The sequence below is a fragment of the Balaenoptera acutorostrata genome, chromosome 2 (genome assembly GCF_949987535.1).
Source record: "Balaenoptera acutorostrata chromosome 2, mBalAcu1.1, whole genome shotgun sequence".
Classification (NCBI taxonomy): Eukaryota; Metazoa; Chordata; class Mammalia; order Artiodactyla; family Balaenopteridae; genus Balaenoptera; species Balaenoptera acutorostrata.
Window position 1 is genome coordinate 65,771,516 of NC_080065.1, and position 23,303 is coordinate 65,794,818.

Below are 23,303 nucleotides of genomic sequence, written 5' to 3' on the forward strand. Positions count from 1 at the left end.
AAAACTATACACTGAACATCCATATACTTATCACCTAGATTCTATAATTAGCATTTTGCTATAAATGAGTTACCACGTACTTTTTAAATCTCTTATCTACCCATCAATTCATCTGCTTTTAAAAATGCATTTTCAAGTAAGTTGCAGACATCAGTACTTTCCACACAGTTCTGTGTCTCCTTAATGAAGTTTCCCAATGGCCAGGGCCCCATCTAAGGCTTCCGTATGCCAGCCTGAAACACTGCCTTCCGTGAAGGTGCCAAATGCGTGTGTGTGATTGACTTAGATGGAAAAAAGTAAGGATATTACATCTGTTAGATATAAATGTAATTGATGTGTGAGTCCAAACAACTTAATGAGCTTTAGTCTTTTAAACATATTTTGGACCACATACCATGAGTAGGAAAGTTTGTGCTTTACTCAATCTGTATTCTGTAGAGGAAATAGCCGTAGAATATAACACCTTAACCAAGAGCCTTGATTTATGACGCTATGAATAAAAATATGGTTCCGCTAACTCTGTGTTGTTAAGGTAGGGCTGGCTGCCTGAGCCACCATGGCTGTATACTTTGGATTATTAGCATCATAATTTTGGAGGAGAAAACCTTGCTGTCCAAGAACCTTCTCTGAAGTGTTCCCCAGGCTTAATGCCCACCCCAAGGCTGAAGGCCGGGAAAACAGAATTTCAATCCAGGGCACATCAAAGTGTGTTCTGGTGTAAGGTTTCTTCCAATGCCCCAGACCTATGCTCCAAACCAAACCTCCCTGTTTTCCATAAAGGGCACTGGTTTCGAGGGGACGGTGTGAATGAAGAAAGTCCAGTTCCATTCAGGTGTTATCTATTCACTTGCTTCCCAACTCATTCACAGGAAACCCAAGTTGAAATGTCTTTAAGTAAACTTTCTTTGATACCATAAATGTCTCCATTTGGGGCAGGCAATTGCTCTGCTGACTCAGCTGGTTTACATTTTTTTCAGATTGTGTTTACAAAAAGGAAAAACTGAGCTAATTTTTACCAAGCCTTCTCCTCTCTCCTCTGACGAGACCAAGAGTTAGCCAAAAGCCAAAAAAATCACTCTGACAACATAACTGTGTCCTTACCCTGCATGTTTTTCTTTTCTTCCAAAATGAAGAAAAAACCCCAAACCTATGGTCATGTATAGTTTTCATGAGAGGAAAGAGCTGTTGACACCCAGCAGATGGGGCCTGGTTGGGACTGGTTCTGCCCTGGAGCTGGGGAGGGTTTTCAGGGAGAGGAGAGAATCAGAGTAGATATACTTGCAATGACTTGTGTACACTGGGAGCTTAGTAAATGTAAACTGAGCCTAAGTGGGATTTTACTGCAAAAGTCAGGGTACAAAGGCACTTCTCCAGCAGTAGGATAGCATTCAAAAGGGCCTCTTTGGGGAGACATCTACTTAAAAAAAAAAAGAGCAACTTAGGATCTCAGCATTTTTGGAGAAATGTGTTTTGTTCACTCCCTGCTACAACCCACCTGTTGCATATGGCCTCATGGTCCCCACAGTAGTTACAGACTATGATAGTTACTAGCTGTTCTCCAGAGAGACTGGGCCTTGTCCAGTGGAGGTACTGAGAGGTGGTTCCTGAAACAGCCAAGAATAAGAGGGCCACAGGGAGTGTGTCCATCATGCCTGGACCGCACCAAGGGTCAAGCCTGCGGGAGCCCAAGTCTGTGTCCAGTGCATTTAACACGGACCCTGGAACAAGTACAAAAAGCCCGCTGGATCGGCTGCTGAAATGGATGGAAAGTGAAAGAAAGGGTAGGAGGTGGTAGGGAGAGGCCAGGACGATCTACTGTATTAATTGTCCTGGGTCACCAGGACAGTTTCCCTGAGCAGACGTAATGTCCCAGCTTGTGTTTTACTGCTTGCCCAGTGCATGGCGAATCTGTTTGGTTTACATTAAATCACAGCACCCAGGAAAACAGCTGCCTTCAGAACAAAGTGATTTTGCTTTCCGGAGCTGCCCTAGCAGCTTTAGCAGTCTCATCTTCGCTCTGGGGTCAAAAAGATCTGCCTCTTGAATGTACAAGTCAAAGCTAAACTGTGTCAAATTTTTAAAACCTATGACCTTTAACTGCACTGTTGATTCACAATGTCAAAAAGCCTCAATCTTCTTCTGGACTGGAAAGTTTTAAAGATACTTGGCACAAAGTTGGATACTGAATCCACATTAAAAAAAAAGAAATCTTTCTATGTCAGCTGGAAGAGCTTCATTTTAACTGTCAGAGCCCTGCTTGATAGACTTATAAACTATGACCATAAAATAACGAAACTTTTTAACAAATACATTAGAATGTGCAACCCAAATATATGTCTATATACCCAAATAAATGTTGGTCTTGAAAGCATCTTTTTAGTCAAATGATGCCATTATTGCCCAAAGCATTTTCCAAATTTCTCTTTCAGAGTAGCCTTCAAAACAACTGGCACGAAAGCAGAAAGATGTCACCTAACTTAATAGTCACAGGGTTGTTTTTTTTTGATCCAATGCAATTCTCTGCCTTTCACATTTTTTGCAATTTTAACCTTGCTCTTCTCCCCTCCTTCCCGTCATGAACTAATAACTAAGGGATCCCAAGAGATGGTTGTAATGGTGCTACCTGAGAATGGAAAGGTCCGGGAGAAAGACTGTGGGACAAACAACAGCCTGGAATCTGAGAGACTGATGGAGCATGGCCACTGCCTCAGGTCCTTTGGATATTGAGTCACTGTAAGAAATTGAAGCGGATAACTGGCCAAAGTGTCCTCAACCCAAATCATCTCAAGTTGGACCCTCATTAAGTCAGGCAATATTTCTTGGCTATAGCCAAGAGGTAGCACCATGCATCTAATATAGATCTGGACCTTGGTCAATGTCCTTTTTTGCAACAGGCCAGAACACGAACACGGGAGAGCCATGCTGGTGCTGGTTGCCACTGGGTGGCAGGGAAGTTTGTGGCACAGAGGTAAGGTAGAAAAGAACCCATTGTTGGTTGGAGTCCCTCAATGGCAGCAGCTGTAAGAAATACTTATGAGTTAGCTTGGGCCAGTGTGTGGGGAAAGATTAGTTTGAGGGAGTTCTTAGCTTAGTTCTAACTTAGTTCTTAGTGTGGGAGGAGAGAACACCAATTCAGAGCCAAGGGTAATATAGCACCTGTGGTGTGTACCCAGATTTGGAACCAACCAGAAGACCTCTTTGGCTTCTTGGGAGGATTAAATATTTATGCAAATATTTTAAAAGTACAAAATGCTTTCATTGATATATTATTCACCACTCTTGTTATCCACCAGGAAAGCAAATAAACATCAACCTTTCTTCCCCTCCAGTTATCACTTACCTATATCTACGCCATCTCCTCTGCTCTTTGCTCTTTCCCTAGCTTAGTCACAGACTGTTCCTATTGTTATCCAGGGCTAATTACTTGTGCAACGCCTGTGCTCTTCTAGATCCATCCCTCCCTGTTTCCTGAGTCTTTGTTTTATCAGTTATAACCCATTCGTTCACCTCTTCAACCTCTCCCTCCCTCTTCCCCATCATCATTCAAACAAGCTCTAAGATTTCACAACTAGAAAAGAGAAAAACCCTCTCTCATGCCATTACATTCCTACAGGTACTTCCTGTTTCTCACACTATTGCCTTTCCTTCATAGGCAGCCTTCAGGGAAGGGCAATCTCTACTCCCTCCCTCCAGTTGCTTACATTTTATTCATACCTGAGCTCAGTGCATGCTGGCTCCTGAATCCATCACTGCACAGGAACTGGTTTTGTCAAGGTGGTCAGTGACCACCCCCACTAAATCCAAAGGACACGATTTTGCTCTTATATTGATCAACTTTCTAAACTCTTTTCCCTCAGCTTTTACGGGAACACACCCTCCTGCTGTTTCTCTCACTTTTCCAACTGTCATGTCCCATTTTTCTTCCTCTATTCGTTCCTCAAATATTGGGGATCGCTCTTGGCCTCTAGGGGCATGGGTGGTTCTTTAACTCTTAGGAGGAAACTGGTTGGCACATAGTTACTTCAGAGCCAAGACCCTTTCTTGAGCCCCAAATTTTGGAGTTGGTGCCTTCTCTCTTGGCCCCTTCTTTGGGATTCTTATCTTCCTGGCTATTTGGTGTAGTGAGTCAGCCAGTGGCCATCTGCTGCTGGGAAAGCACATGTCCTAAAGGTGCAATGTCCATCAGCAATGCTCCAAGCACCAGTATAAACCTCTCTTTGTTTCCTTATCTTTTGGGCCATGCCTTTTCTAGGGTTTACCCGGTCTCTCTCTAAAGGGGATAAGACAGAGTGGAGACTTGCATCTGAGCTTATGAAGACAGGTGGCCACTCAGTCTGTTCTTAGATCTGCCTACTGTGGTCCAGAGAGTCTGTGCAGCTCTCTATTACCTAAGCCCAGCTCACCAGGGCTAGGGCTCCTCTTTGAGGTCCTGGGCTAAAGCCCTCAAACATCCATTCCTTGGGGGATTCCTCTGTTTGGCTACATTCTTCATGTACTTACCTGCCCCAGGGTCCTAGAACAGGATTTAGGTGTTGAGGTCCTGGGGACAGGTATTCTCAGGTGCATCCCAATCTGACCAACTTGTATCCACAGGCTCTGTCTTCTCTATATGTACTTTTTCTGAGAGATCTGATCCACCTACAGGGCTCCAAACTCTGCACTCTGGTGATGTTGCCAATCACGATCTGTAGTACACAGACAGGGCTCCTGGCCTCCAGGCCCATATTCACTTATGTGGATGAAAAATGTCACCTGCCATATCAGCCAACAAATGATGGGGCGGCCATCAAGCCATCAGCCACTGTAGCTGTCCCGACTGTGCACTCTTTGGGGATTCAGGCTGGAGAAAAGCAGGATGCTGGCCCTAGATAGTCAAGGTGTATATCAAAGCAGTGATTTCAATAAGCCCAGACTCTTGCATCTTCCCATACACAGAAAAGTGCTAACTTCATTAACTTGGGATGTCTGGTTTTTATTTAATTAAAAGTAATCGTTTGATGTTCTGACTACCTGGATTTTTTCTTTTTTTTCTTGCAAAAACTCCTATGTATCCCGGCTCCTCCCTCACCTCTTAGGAGCAGTCCGCCAGAGGGATCTGAGAGGCTGCCTCCCTGGCTTAAGTCCTCAGAAAGTGTGCCGAATAAAACATAATTCTCAACTTTTAGGTTGTGTTTTTTTTTTTTTTTTTCTTCAGTTGATACTTACATGACCAACACAACTAAAAGTTAATTCATCAACACTCCCCCCTTGTCTGGTCGGCTCTGTCTTTTCCATAAAAACCAAGATATCACCTCACTGCAAGCCTTGCCTGGCCCCCATGATCGGGTTGGTGGCCCTCCTTTCTGTTCATATAGTGCCCTGTACTTTCCCAGTATGACACTGTATTATATTCCATAATCACTTTCTTTCCAGTTTTCCCACTAGACTGTGCATTCTTTTAGGAAAGGAGTGATGTCTTGGGTATGAAATTCCAGGAGTAAGTACACTTGTGAAATGGGAAAACTCCTCTATTCCAAATTGGAATACTACTCTTCCCCAAACACTTCATCAGTTTTTTGAGCAAGCTGAACTTGGTAAGAGTCTTTTTTTTTTTTTCCCCCCCCAAAACCACTGTCTTCAAATGAGCGCTGTCTGGGTCTCCTTTCTTGTTCTTTGGTGATTTCTCCAGGCAGATCTCAAAACTTCGATCGCTTTCAAATATCAGTTCCATTTTAGGATCTTAAAAGCTCCAATCTACACCTAACCTGAGTCTCACCTCCAATTTAATGTTTCTTCCCTCCCTCCGACTCGGGTCTGACATGGTGGTTACTGCCCTATAATGGAGATGGGGGCATGGCTTGTTCCTTCACCCTCCTCCTCTCTCCCCCGTCCCGCCTTTTTCAGGATCCTCTAGGGCTTAGCAGATGAGGAAAAATGAGAGCAAAGGGGCAGAGGCCATCGTGTTCAACATGTGCACTGTGTGTGGCTTGTGTCTGAAGGTCTGGAGTCCCCTGCATTCTCAGTCTAGCTCTCTCGTAAGGCATATTAATGGGACTTTTGAGGTACCCTCTTCCACCCCCACTACAGGGACTTCCCACACTGCAGTCTCCAGCTGATCTCTCAGTCTCTCTCTCTGCTGGAACCCCCTGCCCCAGAAGGTAGCCCTCTCACTACTAAAGCAATCATGGGAATCTTCTCACTCTTAGCCTTTCAAATGGCAGAGCTTCATCTTGCTATCCCTGCCACCCAGCTCCACTCTAGCCTCCTGCTTCCTGAACTCCCAGTCTTCACGCCCCAGACTCTAGGAGACACAGGCAAGCTCTCCCAAGACGCTTGGCGTCCTCCATTCCAGTAGCAGCACTATGCAGGCCGACGTGTTTTCACCACTCAACAAGCTTCTTTGAAATGAGAGGCAAGTTTGTCTCCCTTTCTTGCAAGACACCCCCAAACCTGAGGGTCTCTTGGCCCCCCTCTCTTCTTGCTTTGGGTGGCTGGATCCCCTTCCCCCTGGGGAGGGAGGGAAAAAACCAAGCTTGCTCCTCTTACAAATTCCCTTCAAAGAGCCCTCAGGAACCTCTAGCCTTTCCTTCACACATCCTGTGGGATTTCTGTAGCACCTCTCTTTAGAATGTGCGGGTTCTTATCACATTGGCTTGAGCTTTGAAGCTTTAGCCAACACCTGAGACTACAGGAAAAGTTCCATTTCACATCCCGTTAGCTGTTGCCTCTGCTTAAAATAGTCTTTTTTCTTCCTTAGACCTGCCTTGCACCTCATAACAGTGCCCTCACCAACCTTACCTAAAATATCATAGTAAATAGGAAGGAAAAAAATGGGTTTGGTTAGAACTTGATCTTCGAACAAAACCAAAAATTATACATACATATTTAATCTACTCTATAAAATGGATGTTGTGTAATTGTGCACCAATTCTTATACTAATAAAAAGAATGAGTTGTGTTTTTCTGGCATTAGCTGTCTGATAAAATTATATAACAACACAGTATGCCTTCCTTCATTTTACATTCAAGGACAGGAAGATAAAAAGGAATCTTTTTGCAAAAATATTCAAGAATTTCATCAGTTTCCTGAGGGCCGCTCTTCCATCTCTGATATTCAAATCACCTTCTTTTGAATAGCCTGTTGTGTCAATATCCTTGTCAATTTTCTCTCCTCTGTTAACTGCTCCATTTCTGCCAGATCCTTCTTTGTTAGGGGCTTTACCCATGAGTGAGTAGTTCTCCAACTTCATCAAAGTGCATTCGATTTGCATCTTATTCTGCATTTGTAAGACACTGGAAATCAGCTGGAGGATGGCTGACAAGGAGGAGGAGGTGGCTGGTTAGGAAGGAGGCTGGTTTAATTAGGATCAAGGTATTTGCATGACACCTTTTATGAGTGGTGGGTAAGTTCATTCGTCACTATTGTGTTATAACAACTGTTGCTCCCCATGCCACCTTATAACTTTGGGGCTTAAATCCTGAACCCTGGGATAAGCAAGGGCCCCTGCCTGTCCCCACGAAGGAGCTGTGCCTTAAGAGCTTCTCAGCTAAGATGGAGGCAAGGACTGACTGGATCTTGCAGAGAGCTCACAGGAGACAAGGATGACTGGGTACTAAGGGTGACTGTGCTGAGTCGCAGAGCCAGGAAGGGATTGGAAGGTCTGAAAGGGGAGATGGGGAAGGTACCAAGAACAGTTTGGCCTCTGTGACCATATGGGAAAGGCTTAGCCCTGAAAAGGCACAGAAACTGTACTCTTCTGCAAGATAGCTATTCGGCCCTGTGCCTTCAAGGAGACTACAAGCATCTTTAGAAGATGGCAGATGACTTAGCAGATCAAGGGACAGGGGCCGGGGCTTCAAGTCATAATTTGAAAAATGGCTCCCCTCTAGCCAAACACTTCCAGAAATGACCTCTTCCTGAACATATTGCCTCCCGTTCAGTACTTGGCCTCTTTTTTTTAAAGCTAAACTTTATTATTATTATTATTTTAGCCAGGCAGAGTGTGGGATCTTAGTTCCCTGATCAGGGATCAAACCCGTGCCCTCTGCATTGGAAGCACTGAGTCTTAACCACTGGACCGCCAGGGAAGTCCAGTACTTGGCCTCTTGAGAGGGAGGCTTTGCTAGCACCGCCAAGTGCTTCTGGGTCCCCCACCTGTACAAGCGGAACATCCAACCTAACATCCTGCTATGATGTAAGGCCATTCCCCACTCTCGGTGACACAGAGGAAAGAGGGAAGCAATCACTAGTCCTTTTTATAAGCGAAACCTGAACTGGGAAGAAAGCAATGAGGAAGGGAGGAGAATGGGGCCAGGGGAAAGGCACAGTGGGCAGCCTCTAAGAAGGCCCCCAGGGATCCCTGTCCCTGGTATCCACACCCTTGAGTAATCCCCTCCCTTTGAGTATGGGCTGGATTTAGTCACTGGCTTCTAACACATAGACCATGACAGAAGTAATGGATGTCACTTCTGAGATAGTAGGTTATAAATGATTGTGGCTTCCACCATGGGTACTTGTGCCCTCTCTCAAATCCTACCACCCCCGGACTCAGTCAAGTCTTTACTGAGATGGCCACCTTATGAGAAACCTTAGCCAGAGACACCCAGGCAAGATGCGTCCAGATTCCTTACCCTCAGAAACTGGAGGAGATTGCTGACTGAAAAAAAAAAACCATGCACATGCACACACACACACACACACACACACACACACACACACACACACACACAATGTTAAGAGCCGTGAGTTGAGTCCTACTGAGGACTGTAGCCCAGGAGAGAGCCTCTCAGGTAGCTGCGAGGAACTCCTCTGAAGCGGTAGGGAAAAGGCCAGTATATGTGTGATTTTGGCTAAGGAGTACGTGCAGTCAAGCCTATATCTCAGTAGAAGGTTACTGCTACTTACGAGGAACTATCTCAGTTAATGATTTCAATGCTTTGCTAAGTACGTGGAAGATGCAAGAATCCAGGTTCACAAAACAAGTTTTCCTGAGATATATCTAACTTTCTAAGGGGCCTTTTCCCCCAAAGCACAGAGTGCCTTGTCCTGCATTCCTTTTGGGGTATACTGTCAATCAGCAATTGCAGTGGCTAATGACTTGATCCTTATAGAAGTGGATGGTGGGCAACATTCTTTGTTTTATAAGATAATAAATATTCTTTGTCTCCAGATGTAATTTTGTGGTAATTTGCTACACAGCAATAGGTAATCAGTACATGGGGCAGGAGTATTGTGTTTGGGTTGTTTCCCTGGTTTCTGAGTCCAGCTGAGAGAAAAATATGAGACTCTCCAAACAATCTTGATGACCGTGAAGACATCTGGGATCTTGGGCCCCAGGGATTTGAGGCTTTTTAAAACTGGCTTTCTAGGTCCCATTGCCACAGTCACTACCAGTGCTGCCAGGTCAGGGGTCATGCATGCAACCCAGATGGTTCTGCTCTCCCTATCTTTAACTCCCGCCTCCCTACCTCTACGTGGCACTCACCATTCTATGTTGTCCTTGTCCTAATATACTGTGGGCTCCTTGATGGTAAAGACCATGGCTTATGTATCTTTGTTACCAGTTATGCCAGACATAGTAGGTGCCCAACAAATGTATGTGTGTGTTTTAAATACATTGTGTGTGTGTGTGTGTGTATGTGTGTGTGTGTGTATGTTTTTGGCTGCGCAATGTGGCATGCAGGATCTTAGTTCCCCGACCAGGGATTGAACCCACACCCCCTACAGTGGAAGCACAGAGTCTTAACCACTGGACCACCAGGGAAGTCCCCTAAATACATTTGTGTCAACACTTTTCACTGAGGTTCATGCTATCCTAGTCTACGCCTGGGTGACTAAGAGTGGATCTCTATTAACACCAACCCCGACCTTAAAAAAAAATTTCCAACTCCACTTCCCTTAAGGAAACCATTAGTTTACCTCTACTGTATCTACACCAAAACCTCCACCTACTCCACCCTGTGGAAGGAGAAAAGCCTCTTAAAGATGGATGGATAACTAAAGAGCATCAGGAGACATGCCGCCTGCCCTTTGCAGCTAGTCCTTGGCATTTGCAGGACTTCTCAGCTCTAGGCAGAAGCTATGCAGCCAGTTTTCTGCAGGGAAAGTCGCACAGGGAAAAGCATTTATAATAAAGCTTGAACAAATGAAGGGGGAAAATCTTAGGGAAGGTTTGGAAGATGAAGGAGGAAAATCTGAGTCTGTCCAAATGTGAAACCATAAAAAGTGTTTGAAGCCATCAGCTGATATCTTGGAGGAGATCCCAGAGTAAACAAAACCTGCCTGAGGAGTCTGGATAGTGTAATGTTCACCCCGATTTGATGAAGGTGCTGAAGTCCTTCCAGCTGATCCAAACAAAGCCCTCTGAAGATAGCCAAGGCTCCAGACACACACTTCCCCAGAGCAGGCAGCGGGGCAGGGCTGCCATCAGGCTGAGTAAACACGGTCTGCAGGTAGGATGGAAGGGTTGGGGACAAGGGCCAGGCTTTGAAGTCAGGGACTGCAATGTCATCCTGAAATCAGAAGGTATGGCCTTTGAATTCAACAAACGGAACATTCATTCAACTAGTCATGTCTAAGTGCCAAGCACTGCTTGATGAGACAAAGATACTCCATGAAACAAACCAGACAGGAGACTTCCGCCTGGTGGGAAAGACAGACATTTATTCGTGAATAACAATAAGTGTGATATCCTCTCTCACAGGAGAGGGGCCAATCAGGAACACCGGTCCAGTTCAGCAGGGCTAGAGGGAAAACCTCCCAGGGGAAGGCACCTTTAAGTTTACACCCGAAGGATGAGCTAGTCCAGCACAGAGGAAAGAGAAGAGGGAATTATGGGCTAGCCTGGATCAAGGCTGGAATCACAGGAGTGCTGGCAGATCGGAAGAGCTGATAGAAGTACAGAGTCAGATGAAAGGCTCTGGGATTATTCACACCGGAAAAAGAAAGGCTAAAAGCAGAAAGAAAGTTTTCAGTTATACAGAGGACCTCCACCACTGACGCTCGCTTGGAGGAAATGGGCTTCAGGGGTCCCGCCAGAGTAAATTGAGACTCAGGGATGGGCCAGCCCAAGGATGAGGGCCTGAAGGTGTGAAAGCGCTGTCGCCAGGGAGACACAGTTGTGGTCACCAGAGCTCCACTCCTGTATAGGGCTGGGTGGGCTATGGCCCTCGGGGGTGAGATCACCCCAAGGGGTATGCTTTATAAGAAACCAGGGGTTGTTAAACTGCCTCTAAGAAGGGTGACTCAGTTACCTGTAGGGCTTTTGTTTTGCCAAGTGGGGGAAATGGGTGTGCCACTGGGACCAGACTTGCCGAGTTTGGGATCACGGGGGAACGACTGGGCAGCTGCCAGTGGCCTTCCCTCTCCGGCTCCACCCCTCCCCCCGCCTCCAGTGCTCTTATTTCAATATTAATATTCCGATATTAAAAGAACATCACTTGGAAGGAGCGCCATTAGCCTTCGCAGGGGGCTCACAGGTCTCAGTTTGGCTCTGCCCATAAGAAAGGAAAAGGATCTTGCCCGTCCCCCCTCCGCCTCCTTACTTTTTCCTGCCCGCTGACACAGTTCCAAAGACGGAATAGAAAGCAGAGGCAACTGACAACTTGAAACGCACCACCTGGAAACGGGAGGCTAGCAGCCTCAGCTGAGATGATGGTTCAGGTCCGAACAGAGGCTGGCTTTGCCTTGCGTTACCCGCAGTGGGGGCTCCTGTTACCCCCGCACCCCAACCCATGACAGGGCCAGTGAGACTGGGGAGGGGGCGATGGGCTGATCAGGCCACCCAGAAAAATAGCCATAGGGGCCAATAAATACATGGAAAAGTCCAATCTCTCGGCACCGAAAGAAACACACAGTAACGTTCCATTTTAAAGCCTGTCAAACCAGCAAGAATTTTAAAATTGTATAATAATAAGTACCGAGAAAAGGTCAAGTTCTCTTCACTGCTAGTGTTCTGTGTACAAAGGAGGAGAGGGCAATGGCACTACCTGTGCCCTTCATCCTGCCCTCCCTAACCCAAGATGGCATTTCCTCCTCGTCTGGGGATGGACTAGCTCCGCCTTGGCTTGGCCATGCCTGGTAACTAGGTGGCTTTGCCCAGGGGTAATCAGTGGGATGACTTAGTCTGAAAGCCAGCAGAAGCCCCCCAGCAGCCCAGCCCTCCTGCAGCATCAGACCAGAGCCTGCCTTCAGGGGCAGACAGCTTCCACGGCTGCGTGAGAAGCAGGGAATTACCTCTCACCGACATTTCTCCTTCCCCACCCATTAGAGGAGCTGTCAGCAGCATCTACCATGGCTCAGCCACTTAACTTCTGACTTAAGGCAACAATGTTTAACTATAGAAATCAAAGCATTTCTCTAACCAGGTCCTGTTGACCAACATGGAGCTCTCTCATTTATACAACGATTTAAACCAAAAATATACCATCTGAACCACACGGTCATTATTTGTGTTCCTCTTTTCAAGGAGAGATCCTCACAAAGTAATGTTCCTCATAAGAAAGTCCACATACACAGGCTAACCTTTGCATTACCTTCTTTCATCCCAACCCCCAAAGATAAATCATTATAAACAGAACTGTACAAAATAGCCTATGTATCTGAAGTGTTTGTTATGCTTCATCTCAGAGCCCTAAACACAGAGGGGGACTGAGGTTCTACGGACATTATATAAAAGACAGCAGTCAGGGTTGCTGGTAAGACCCACTTCCTGCTCCAAAATTCAGCAAGATGGTAAGTGCAGCTAGAGACTAGTTGATGCCAACTGGTCATAGGACATTCCATTCCATTTTCCAGCCAGCACCCTCCTCAGAAGCTGCAGTGCGTTTTGAGAACCCACCTGTCACTCTCCTCTCCTCCTCCTATTAGCGTTGTGCTGCCGGTTTTGTCTCTGCGTTCACGGGGAGGATGGTCACCAGCCTCAGAGCCCTGCGTGGGGGAAGGCGATTTTCCTACGAAATACATGAAAAACATTAATAAACTTCCTCTCCAGGCTGAGTTATTCCAACTCCTTTCAAATGCTTTTTATTTTCTAAGCCTCCAATTAGCTTTCTACCCTACTAATCTCATACCTCTTGCTGAACTGTTACACTAGCCTCTTCAAGGCTTCCCTGCCCTCCACGCATCCCAAGCGGTCTGTGGGGCTGAGTTCTCAGCTCTGAGTATCATTCACCTGAGGCTCCCCGGTCCTAAATGGTCAGAACAGGACTTCCTACAAATGATCCTTAAAGGCGCAGGACAGAGGGAAGGGAAGGAAGCTGAGTACTAGAGGTTGCAGGGAGGCTGAGTAGAGAGCTGGGGCATTTAAAGAGCAATCTGGGCTCCAATTCCAGCTCTACTGGCTGTGTGACTTCACGCAAGATAGTTTCTAAAATGGTAAAACCATTTACCTAATGATTAGATATTACTGTGAGGAGTTTAGTAGCTATTGTAAAAGTCAAACGGTATCTGGCATACAGCGTGTCCTCAATGAAGGTTAATTCCTTGCCTTGCCTCTATAATTAGCAAGATATGACATCCCTGATGAGCTACGTTACAGGACCAGACGAGGCCCACCTGGGCACCTAGGGGGTGTGAGAGGGCTGTGAGGCAGAGCAGGAGAAATTTCTAGGCATTTGTGACACAGAGTCTCCTGGGAGGGTGGCTTTATAGTCCCTGGGACCACAGATTACAATCCTGGAAATGAAGGCTCAGGGAACTTCTTAACCCAAGAACTTCCAGGTTGCCTCTTTTTTCCTCCCCTCAGTGTTTATTTCTTCTAAACATTTCATCTCCGTATGTCGCATCTCCTCCAACTTGTTTATTGAGTTTCCTGGCTTCTTCCTGTGGTCGGATCCTCTGTGATTTTCCTGCTGTATTGCAGAGGATGTGTATGTTGGTTTCTTCTTTGTGCTTGTATGTTTACCTCATTTCGAATGCTTGCCTTGCTTTGGGGCCTCCAGACACACGAGCAAGACAAGCTGTTGGGAGAAGAGTACAGCTGTGATTCTTCCTGGAGGCCATGGCAGGCAAAGGGGACAGCAGCGCATCAGCAAGCAGAGTTACCAGTCACGTGGAGCGCCACCCAGCACCGCTCAGGGCCTGGGCACACGCTGAACGGGGCGGCTGGCCCTCGGGGCGTTTCCTTGTCTCCAGGCCAAAGTCACAGCCCTGACACTGGTGACACTGAATCATTTAGTGAAAAAGTTAACCGCTCTTCAATACTCTTTCCTTCCAGGTCAGGAACAGTTCCTAGATCCAATGTAAGAGCAATTTATTTATCTATTGAGTACCTATTGTGTGTATTTATTAAGAGTATTCATTGTGTGTATTTTTATGATTACCCAGGATATTAGTTTTCCCCTTACCACAGTGGTAAAAAAAGCATTTCAGGCTTCCCTGGTGGCGCAGTGGTTAAGAATCCGCCTGCCAATGCAGGGCACACGGGTTCGAGCCCTGGTCCGGGAAGATGCCACATGCCGCGGAGCAACTAAGCCCGTGCGCCACAACTACCGAGCCTGTGCACTAGAGCCCGCGAGCCACAACTACTGAGCCCACGTGCCACAACTACTGAAGCCCGCGCGCCTAGAGCCCGTGCTCCGCAACAAGAGAAGCCACCGCAATGAGAAGCCTGCGCACCGCAACAAAGAGTAGCCCCCGCTCCCCACAACTAGAGAAAGCCCGCGTGCAGCAACGAAGACCCAACGCGGCCAGAAAAAAAAAAAAAGTCTTTACAGTACTTATTCTAGTAAAGAATGTGAATTTAAGGAAAAGTACCACGTTAAGACACGCAGCAGTGAAAGGGCCCATGTGAGCCACGGAGGTCTGGGTGGGGTCGCAAGGGGCCGTGGGGGCCGGCCTCCTGGCTCTGGCTGCCCGGGGACCTTGAGCCACTTCTTTCACAGGGAAGGAGTATCTGCGGACCTCAGTGACCGAACACAAGCAGGTGCCCCTGGGAAGGGCCCTTCTCCTCTTTCTGGGTGTCGGGAGCCACTTATTTCCATCACCTGCATGCGTTAAACCCGAACCCTTTTGCTCAAGCCCTGGCTTAAGGACCAGGGAAAACCAGATGCGCCCTTGTGAAGCCCCAACAATAATGTTTTCATACCAAACCCGCCGCTTCCCTAACAGATCAGAGGCTCCTCTCATCAAATGTAAAAATAGTTTATATAGAAAGAACTCACTGCTCTCATGGGTGTAAAAAAACAAGAAGCAAAAATTAAGGGAAAATGAATTCCCTTGCCGGGCGCTAAGGTTCATTGTCTCCGACTCTGAGCCCCCTCCACCTTGCCTCTGCCCTTTCTGGGACCTCCTCCTCCTGTCTGCTGTGTCTCCCATCTGTGCTCCCTGGTAGGTGAGTTTCCTGGGAGTGCGGTCTGATCCAGTGCACCCATCCGGCCCTGCTGCCATCAGCTGCCCTTGTCCTAGCCTTCACAGCGTGGACTTGAATGATCCCAGCTACAAAATCCTGGCACATGGGCAATCCGAGCTTTGATTCATTTAATGTAAATAAAAACACAATAAGTCCTGTTCACCCAGGAGGGGAGGAGAGTATGTGTTTATGTTTATCCCCTCTGCTCTTCTCTGCAAGACTCTGGTGTGAATAAGAGGTTGGTGCCTAGTTGCTGGTTTGATTGATGGTACACTGGTCCTCTCTGTGCCCAGGTCCCCTGTTGAGACCCATGGAGAGGGAGGGAGGGAGGGGGAGAGGAGGGAGAGGAGAAGTTATGCCCCTTTAGGGTAACATTCCTGGGATCATCTACAATTCGTTAATGGGATTAAAATCAAGATTACCAAAAATGGCAACATTTTATTTATCTACCATCTTGAGTCTCCAATGAGACCTCAGCTGGGCACAATGGGATTTGAAAACCAATCTGGGAAGTGGGTCACTTCCTCTCTTAAAGGGGTGTAAAAAAAGGTGAATGGTGGCTAACTCTGGGTGGGTGGCTTATTGATTGCTTAATTTTCTTTGATATGTGTTTTCTGTATTTTCTAAAATTCTTACAGTGATACATATTATCTCTATTATCAGAAAAATACTAACAGTTATTAAATGAAATAGCTTAAGCTCAATGACTGGTTACTTGAGTGAATTAGTTTGAGAATGAAATTGTCTCTCCAGTTTCCTGATGGTCACAGAGCCCTGACGTCAGGCCCAGGACAGCGTGAGTCACTGCTCTCCTCCTCGACTTTGTGCCATCTGGTGGGTGGCTCCCATGGCAATGGGACAAAGGTGAAAGGGATGTGGCAGGTACCTCTATGTCAGTCAAACCTACCTGCTCCGGTGATCAGTAACGGTGATGCCAGGGTGAGCAGGCTGGTCTTGGAATGGCCTGAAAATTAACCAATCTACACAAGCGATGACTATTCTCTACTTGGACAAAAAATAGATTTTAAGTTTAAGTGGTGATTGGGAAGGATAATTACTACTTCAATACATTTAGTATTGGCTGGACTATTCTTAAAAACTGTTGAGCTAGAAATAACTTGGTACCACAGGATCCAATCATAAGCCCTTTAGGGCCAGAGGCCACGCCCTCAGTCTTGGTTGTGTCATTTCCTGGTCTCTACACCCCTCCCCCAGCACTAATACATGGGTGTGACTCCTTCAGGAAAACCTGGGTAGCAAAATCTCAGTTTAGGAAATCTAAATCGATGTATTCAGGTTTTGTAAATACAGAAACCTAAATTTGTGTTTTCAAAAGGATTCACAGAAAGGTTTCATCAAATAGATTTCCTTGCAGCATTTAAAATGTTTTATGTACAAATGTTTGTGTGTTCCAGGTACATTTTTGTAACTTATAAGTATGTAGTGCTCTTTTTGTTCTAAGGGCAGGTGTTTTTTGTTTTAAAGTACTTTTTAATTAGGTATAACATATAAACTGTAAAGTGCATTAAGTATACCTACCTCTCAGTGAGTTTTTACATATGGATACACCCACGTAAAGACCACTAGATCAAGATATAGAGCATTTTCTAAACCCCAAAAGGTTTCAGCATGCCCCTCCCTAGTTAGTATCCTTCCCCCATAAGGAAAGCACCAAGCTGACTTCTATCACCAAATTAGTTCTTTTTTTTTTTAAGACTGAGCACAATCTCAGGCTATTTTTAGCACGCTATTATTTCTCACTGTTGTATTAGAATTCAGTCAGTTGAGAGTCAATCAACTGACATTTATTGAACATCTACTATGTGCCAGGAATTGTTCTGGACCCTAGGGATATAAGAGAAGTTAGGGATTATCTACTTCAACCCATCACTTCATCAGGTAAAAAAACTGAGGCACAGAGAAGGTTAAATGATTTGTCCATGGTCATTCTACCAGTAAAGAGCAAAGCTGGACGCTTTTTCTACTCTTTCTCTTCAAATAGCAGCATTTGATAAATGCATGTGGACTTGATTGTACGATCAATTCCCCAGGAAGCTACATTTGTCCATTCTCCTCTGTTGTCTGTGGTGGTGTCAAATAGGTCCACAAGTCTAACACTTCCTTTAAAAGGTGGAGCCTAATTCTCCTCCTCTGTGTATGGGCTGGACTTAGTGACTCCTTTTTCAGGAAGTGAAAAAAGGTGGAAGGGACAGTGTATGATTCTGGAGACCAGGTCATAAAAGGTACTGAAGCTCCCTCTTTCTCTCTCTGGATTTCTGGCTCTGCTGGAAGTTTGCTGCCATGTGCGAGGATATGACACAGTCCATGGAGAGGCCCACAGGGCAAGGAACTGAGGCCTCCAGCCAAGAGCCTTGTGAGTGAGTCACCTTGGAAGTGGGTCCTCTAACCCCAGTCAAGCCTTCAGATGACTGTAGCCCTGGTCAACTGCTTGACTACAGCCTCATGAGAGACCCTGAGGCAGAGCCACCCAGCTAAACCACTCCTAAAGTCCTGACTCTCATGTAATGTGTGATGTAACAAATCTTCATTGTTTTAAGCTGCTAAATTTGGGGGTAATTTATTATATAGCAATAGAGAACTAATACACTCCCTTATTATCACTTTATATTTACTCTGACCCTCTCTTGACCTTCCTCCAATATCCTTTTTTATGGTTTGTGTCTTTGGGGCAATGATGGACACATTTTTTTTAGCTCTGATATTTTTTGCTATATTTATTTATTTAATAGCTTTCTTGAGTTATAATTCACATACCATAAAATGGGCCAACACATTTTTGAAATTGTGGTTAAAAACTACACATTTTAACCATTTTAAAGTATACAATTCAGAGGCATTAAGTGCATTCATGATGTTGTGCAACCACCACCACTATCCAGTTCCAGAACTTTTTCATCTCCCAAATGGAAACCCCATACTCACAGCTGACACACTTTCAAAGATAAATTTAATTTTTTGTCCCCCAAATCTGGCACAATCAGGTAGTAAAAAGAAAAACAATAAACAAAACTTCTTTAAAGGTAAACAAAATCAGAGAGAAACACCATTAATACTTCTAATGACAGCATATGAATCTGTTCACATTCTTGTACAGAATAAGAAAATTCAATGAGTACATTCTATTATGGATAACATAAAATCTCAAACAAAAGTTTTACCAAAAACTGTCTTTAAAGTTCCCTTTAGGTCCATCGAGTGCAGAACATCCACATCGTACATAGCGATCAAGGAACTAGAACTGGGAACAGCTGCTGGGACAGCAGGGGGAGCAAATAGGTGTCATGTAGTGATGTCCTCCAATCTTATAGTATTAATGGTACCTACAGTCCTGGGGTTAGAAGGATCCAGAAGGAACCTCTGGGCTCAGTTAGTTCCTAATATCCGCCACAGGTATGGGAGTGAGAGTTAGTAGCATTTTGGCCAGCTGCATGCCAGCCCAGGAGTAGGGTACAGGTTGGTAACAGGTGTCATTAGTTCTAGCACCATTTCTTTCCAATCACTGTATTTTAATACAAGTTAGTTGTAACCGGAGAATACTGCTACTGAATTGAAGGATGGCTGTACCATGACCTATATCATACGGCTTGGTAGTTTTAGATTCTAGTGTCCTCTGCAGAAGAGAACTGAGGATTATTGGCAGAAGAGTATCTTCAGTAGGCATATTTTTCTCTCCTCTCCCTCTGAGAGGACATTACAACTTCACTGTGGCATGTCCTAGACTTCCCAGATATGCAGACTGTGCTCCTACCCCAGGAGGGCAGCTCGAGAAGAGAAAAGCGACGGTTGGAAGATATTTATATTCAGCCCCGTGTTCAGCTCATTGGACTAGCACCTTCCATGGTGTGAGACTTTCTCATTTACTCATTTGTTCATTCATTCATTTATTTTTTTAAAAGTGTATTGAGTGCCTTCTATGTACCAGGCATTGGTGCCAGTTTGACATTCCTGAAGCTAATCTGGACTGGTCCACATTAGTAGGACATTGGTGGGGCTAAGAAAGAGCTGGCAGGTCAAACTGTGCATCCTCCTTCCCCAACTTCAGAACCTCAATACAAGCAGTAAAACTGAGAGACTAAGAGAAACGTGGTTGTGCCTTCATCTGCGTTACCAAGGCCCGGCATCCCGGATGCCGGCCATTTCCTTTTTCAAATTGCCTACTTGCATCGTCTCAGGACAATATTATCCTTTCCCAGGGTTTCTACTCACTGCTACCGAAGAGCAGTGCAACTGAATATATTATGAGACACAGCTACACTCATGAGAATAAACTAGAAAAAAAGTCACCAAGCAGATGACAGAGACCCAAGCACTGCCATGAGCATGCCCACAGAGCCAGACGCACTGCCCTTTCTGGGCGGGGCTCTAGCTTTAGTGTCAGGAGCAAAAGGAAGGCAGGCCTCAGCAGTGTTCCAAAAACCAGTGGTGCGCATAGTGGAGAAGCGAAGCAGCCTTCCCAGGCATGGGATACCTGAGTCAGAAGAAAGGGTAGAAAAAGAACCACAAAGGGAGTGGGGTAGCAGGCAGTCCAGACAAGATGCGCAGAGGCTGGAAAAAACTGGGGAAAAAACAAATTTCTTTATTGTAAAAACCAAAACCAAGGAGTAGGCCTAGTGCCACACTGATCTTAATAATGCAACGAGCCTTACGCTCCATGACGGGATGAGTGACGAGGTGAGTGAAGACATGCATGAGCGAGGGGTGAACCAAGCCGGGGTATTCACATGGGATGCCTAAACACGATCTCTCACAGACAGGGAGAACCCCTGGCCAACAGAACCATTAACAACTGTCTGACCCTTTCATTTTGTTACAAGAAATGTGAATCACTCCAATAAAACCCAGCTATGGGCAGAGGGAAATCTAACATCTGACTTGTGAGGCAAAAAGAGCCAGCTGCTCCAGGTTCCAAGACTCAATAACTTCCTCTTTCAAATCGTGTTCCCTGCTGTCCCACGGCTCAGGAAAGAGGGAAGGAAGCCAGTCACCCTCTCCTCTAGACACACGCCCCAGTCAACAGCAGAAGTACTCAGATTTTATCAGCATCTCAAATGTACTAGGGGTTGAAATTAGACACCTCAGTGTGGTTTAGGAGCAAGAGAAGGGCCAGGTGAACCTAGGTTGGGAGAACAAATGAGACAAGAGTCATAAAGTAAAGGCCTGAAGTCCAACTCGCAACAGAAAGGCTTTCTAGCTGCCCCTTAGGTTGCCTGAAATCCTACATCCAAGGGCCCCAAGCCCCAGTGGCCTTGGGATCACAGCGGGGATCTTGTGCTGGGAAGTACACGGGCACCGAGTGTTTCTGGTAGAACTGCAGACGGGAAAGGAGCTGCTTGACGATATGAGGATATTCTCTTGACAGGTCATGCCTTTCCTGTGGGTCCTGATCAATGTCAAAGAGCCAGTAGGTCTTGGTCGGAGGGTCCGAGGAGGGTATCACGGAAACATTATATTGAGATGGTGGAGGAAACCAGTAACCACAGCCTGGCAAAGAAATACAAGAGTTTATTGGAGGAGGAGTATTGTAGGCAGGTTCTAATTTCAAGCAAGGAGTCTGGGGGACAAGGCTGAGCTCTGTTGTGGGTATGGACACATAAAAAAATCTGGCCCTTGATGCTATGTCTAGATCTGTCTCCGACTCTGACTTCTGGGGCTTTAACTAAACATGTCTCATGTGTGTGTGTCTGGGGGTGGTGGTGGTAGTGGTTATTTTTAGTTGTCACAGTGACTTGTCGGGGGTGCTACTGCCATTTAGTGGTCTGGGACAGGGATACTAAAATATCTTAGAACGTATGGGACAGTCACAAACGATGAAGGATTGTCTTGCCGCAAACGCCAAGAATGTCCTCATTATAAACATTGCTTAATTGCATCACAATCTTAACCATCATACCACATACCATAAAAATATTTAAAGGATGTCACTTCTAGAGAATGTGCTCAGGGGAAGCAACCTCCTCCCCCTGCTATACCATTGGTTGAAGATGTAGCTTTCAGAGATGCTCTTTGCCAGCTAGAAGTGCTGTGCTTGACGGCCGTGCATATCTGAAACCCTTATTTTCCATGAAGCACTAGAGCTGCATTTCTTCCTTTCACCCTCCCCCCACCTCTACAGTTAATTCTTAATTTTTTAAAATTTAGGACCAGATGACACTCCTTCCCCTCATTCAGCAGCCCCAGAGATCATGTTTTGCAAAAGGCAGTTGCTCTTTGGTAAAATTTTCCTAGCTGTTCTAGTGGGAAATGTTAAGCCTTCTACCTGGGTAGCCCGTGAGGAGTTTCCAGTTCCTGTATCTAATGGCAGCATGGACAGATGTGTTGAAGGCTGAATATTCTGGAAGGGAAAAATCATCCTTTGCCGGAACCATGCTGTTCCCAGGACCTGGTGAGAGGGTTTGGAAGAATTAGATCACTGTTACTGGAATGTGTCGTTATAAATCAACATTTTACATCCCTCTTGCAGAACAGTAGCTTTTATTCAACGCTGGAGTGTAAATGTGGATCCTGCCACAGAAATGAATCTTCTATTAAATATAAACAGAAAGCTCCAGTTACATTAAACGTCAGTCATAAACCACCACTAATATAAAGGAAATCCCAAAGAGATTAGAACACTAATTCATCCTTAAAACCACTATGTTCTGCCTACGTACAGCTGGCCATATGCAGAACTGTGTTCTGTGACAGCATATGGGGTGGGTTCTTTGGTAGGTTTTGTTTTTGCTGTTAAATGGTTGAGTTAAATCCATTCTCTGTGTATACTTGTACACCTATGCAGATAATGTAATACATTATAAAATGCACATTTTAATGGAGTCTGTCTCAAGCTATGAGAGTTCAAGCATGCCATGATAAATCGTACATACATTTATTTTTATTTATTTATTTATTTTATTTATTTTTGACTGTGTTGGGTCTTCGGTTCGTGCGAGGGCTTTCTCCAGTTGCGGCAAGCGGGGGCCACTCTTCATCGCGGTGCGGGGACCGCCCTTCATCGCGGTGCGCGGGCCTTTCTCTATCGCGGCCCCTCCCGTCGCGGGGCACAGGCTCCAGACGCGCAGGCTCAGCAATTGTGGCTCACGGGCCCAGCTGCTCCGTGGCATGTGGGATCTTCCCAGACCAGGGCTCGAACCCGTGTCCCCTGCATTAGCAGGCAGATTCTCAACCACTGCGCCACCAGGGAAGCCCACATTTATTTTTTTAACCACACTTATGAAATCTAAAAGTAAGTGAGCAATGCTCAGTTAACTATTCAGATAAGATAATTCTGGTATATAAATTATTGGTTGGTATCATGGATTATATTAATTTATCATCTTGAGGTCTTATATTAATTGATCATCAGGTTTTGAGGGGAACAATTAATAGTACCTGCTCCCTCTTCCCCTCTTGAGTTTGGAACCAGTTGAGAGGTAGAGGCCAGAGAGATGGAGCTAAAAATATTGCTTTTGTTACTGATGAAGTTGATTGGAGAGAACATAACTTCAGATCTGTGTCAGAGAGGCCTTGCTAATGATTGACCCTTGTGTGTTGACATATATCCTGGGGACAGGCTGGCTCCAAAATTAGACAGACAAAAGGGTCTGAACTGAGCATGCTCAGTTCCTTCTTTCGGATAACTTCCTTCTGCGCCTGCTTGTGGGGAGGAGCGAATAAGGTGAGAGAGACCTGAGTTCTACTCTAGTTGAAGACCCTGGTGGATCCCTGAAGGCAAGGTATGGAGGTCCCCACCTCACTCCTACCTGTGCATGTTTAAAAGCCTCAACTTAGGGCTTAATTGTTTAATATTTAGTCTGTTTTAAATCCGCATTTATCTGTCAACTTTTCAAATATGGTCATAGCAATCGCCTTGGGTGTACTTCCAAAGGCTGTCAGACTACCTGTCCAATGACTGATAGCTGTAGTGTGTGATGTGTCTGTAAAAGTGCCCTCACCACCATCTGTCCAGCACCACCA

General features: G+C 45.6%; 1 protein-coding gene across 1 annotated transcript in view; it reads right to left on the reverse strand.

Annotated features, from left to right (window-relative positions):
• Positions 1-18,044: 18,044 nt before the first annotated feature.
• The window catches only part of ARSB (arylsulfatase B), a 182,862-nt gene continuing 177,603 nt past the window's right edge, over positions 18,045-23,303 (reverse strand). Inside the window, exons 7-8 of the mRNA XM_007175876.2 lie at positions 21,607-21,729; positions 18,045-20,831 (exon numbers count right to left, since the gene is read on the reverse strand). Of these exons, the coding sequence (XP_007175938.2) occupies positions 20,566-20,831; positions 21,607-21,729 (389 nt within the window). The 3' untranslated portion in view covers positions 18,045-20,565. The remainder of the gene's footprint in view (positions 20,832-21,606; positions 21,730-23,303) is intronic.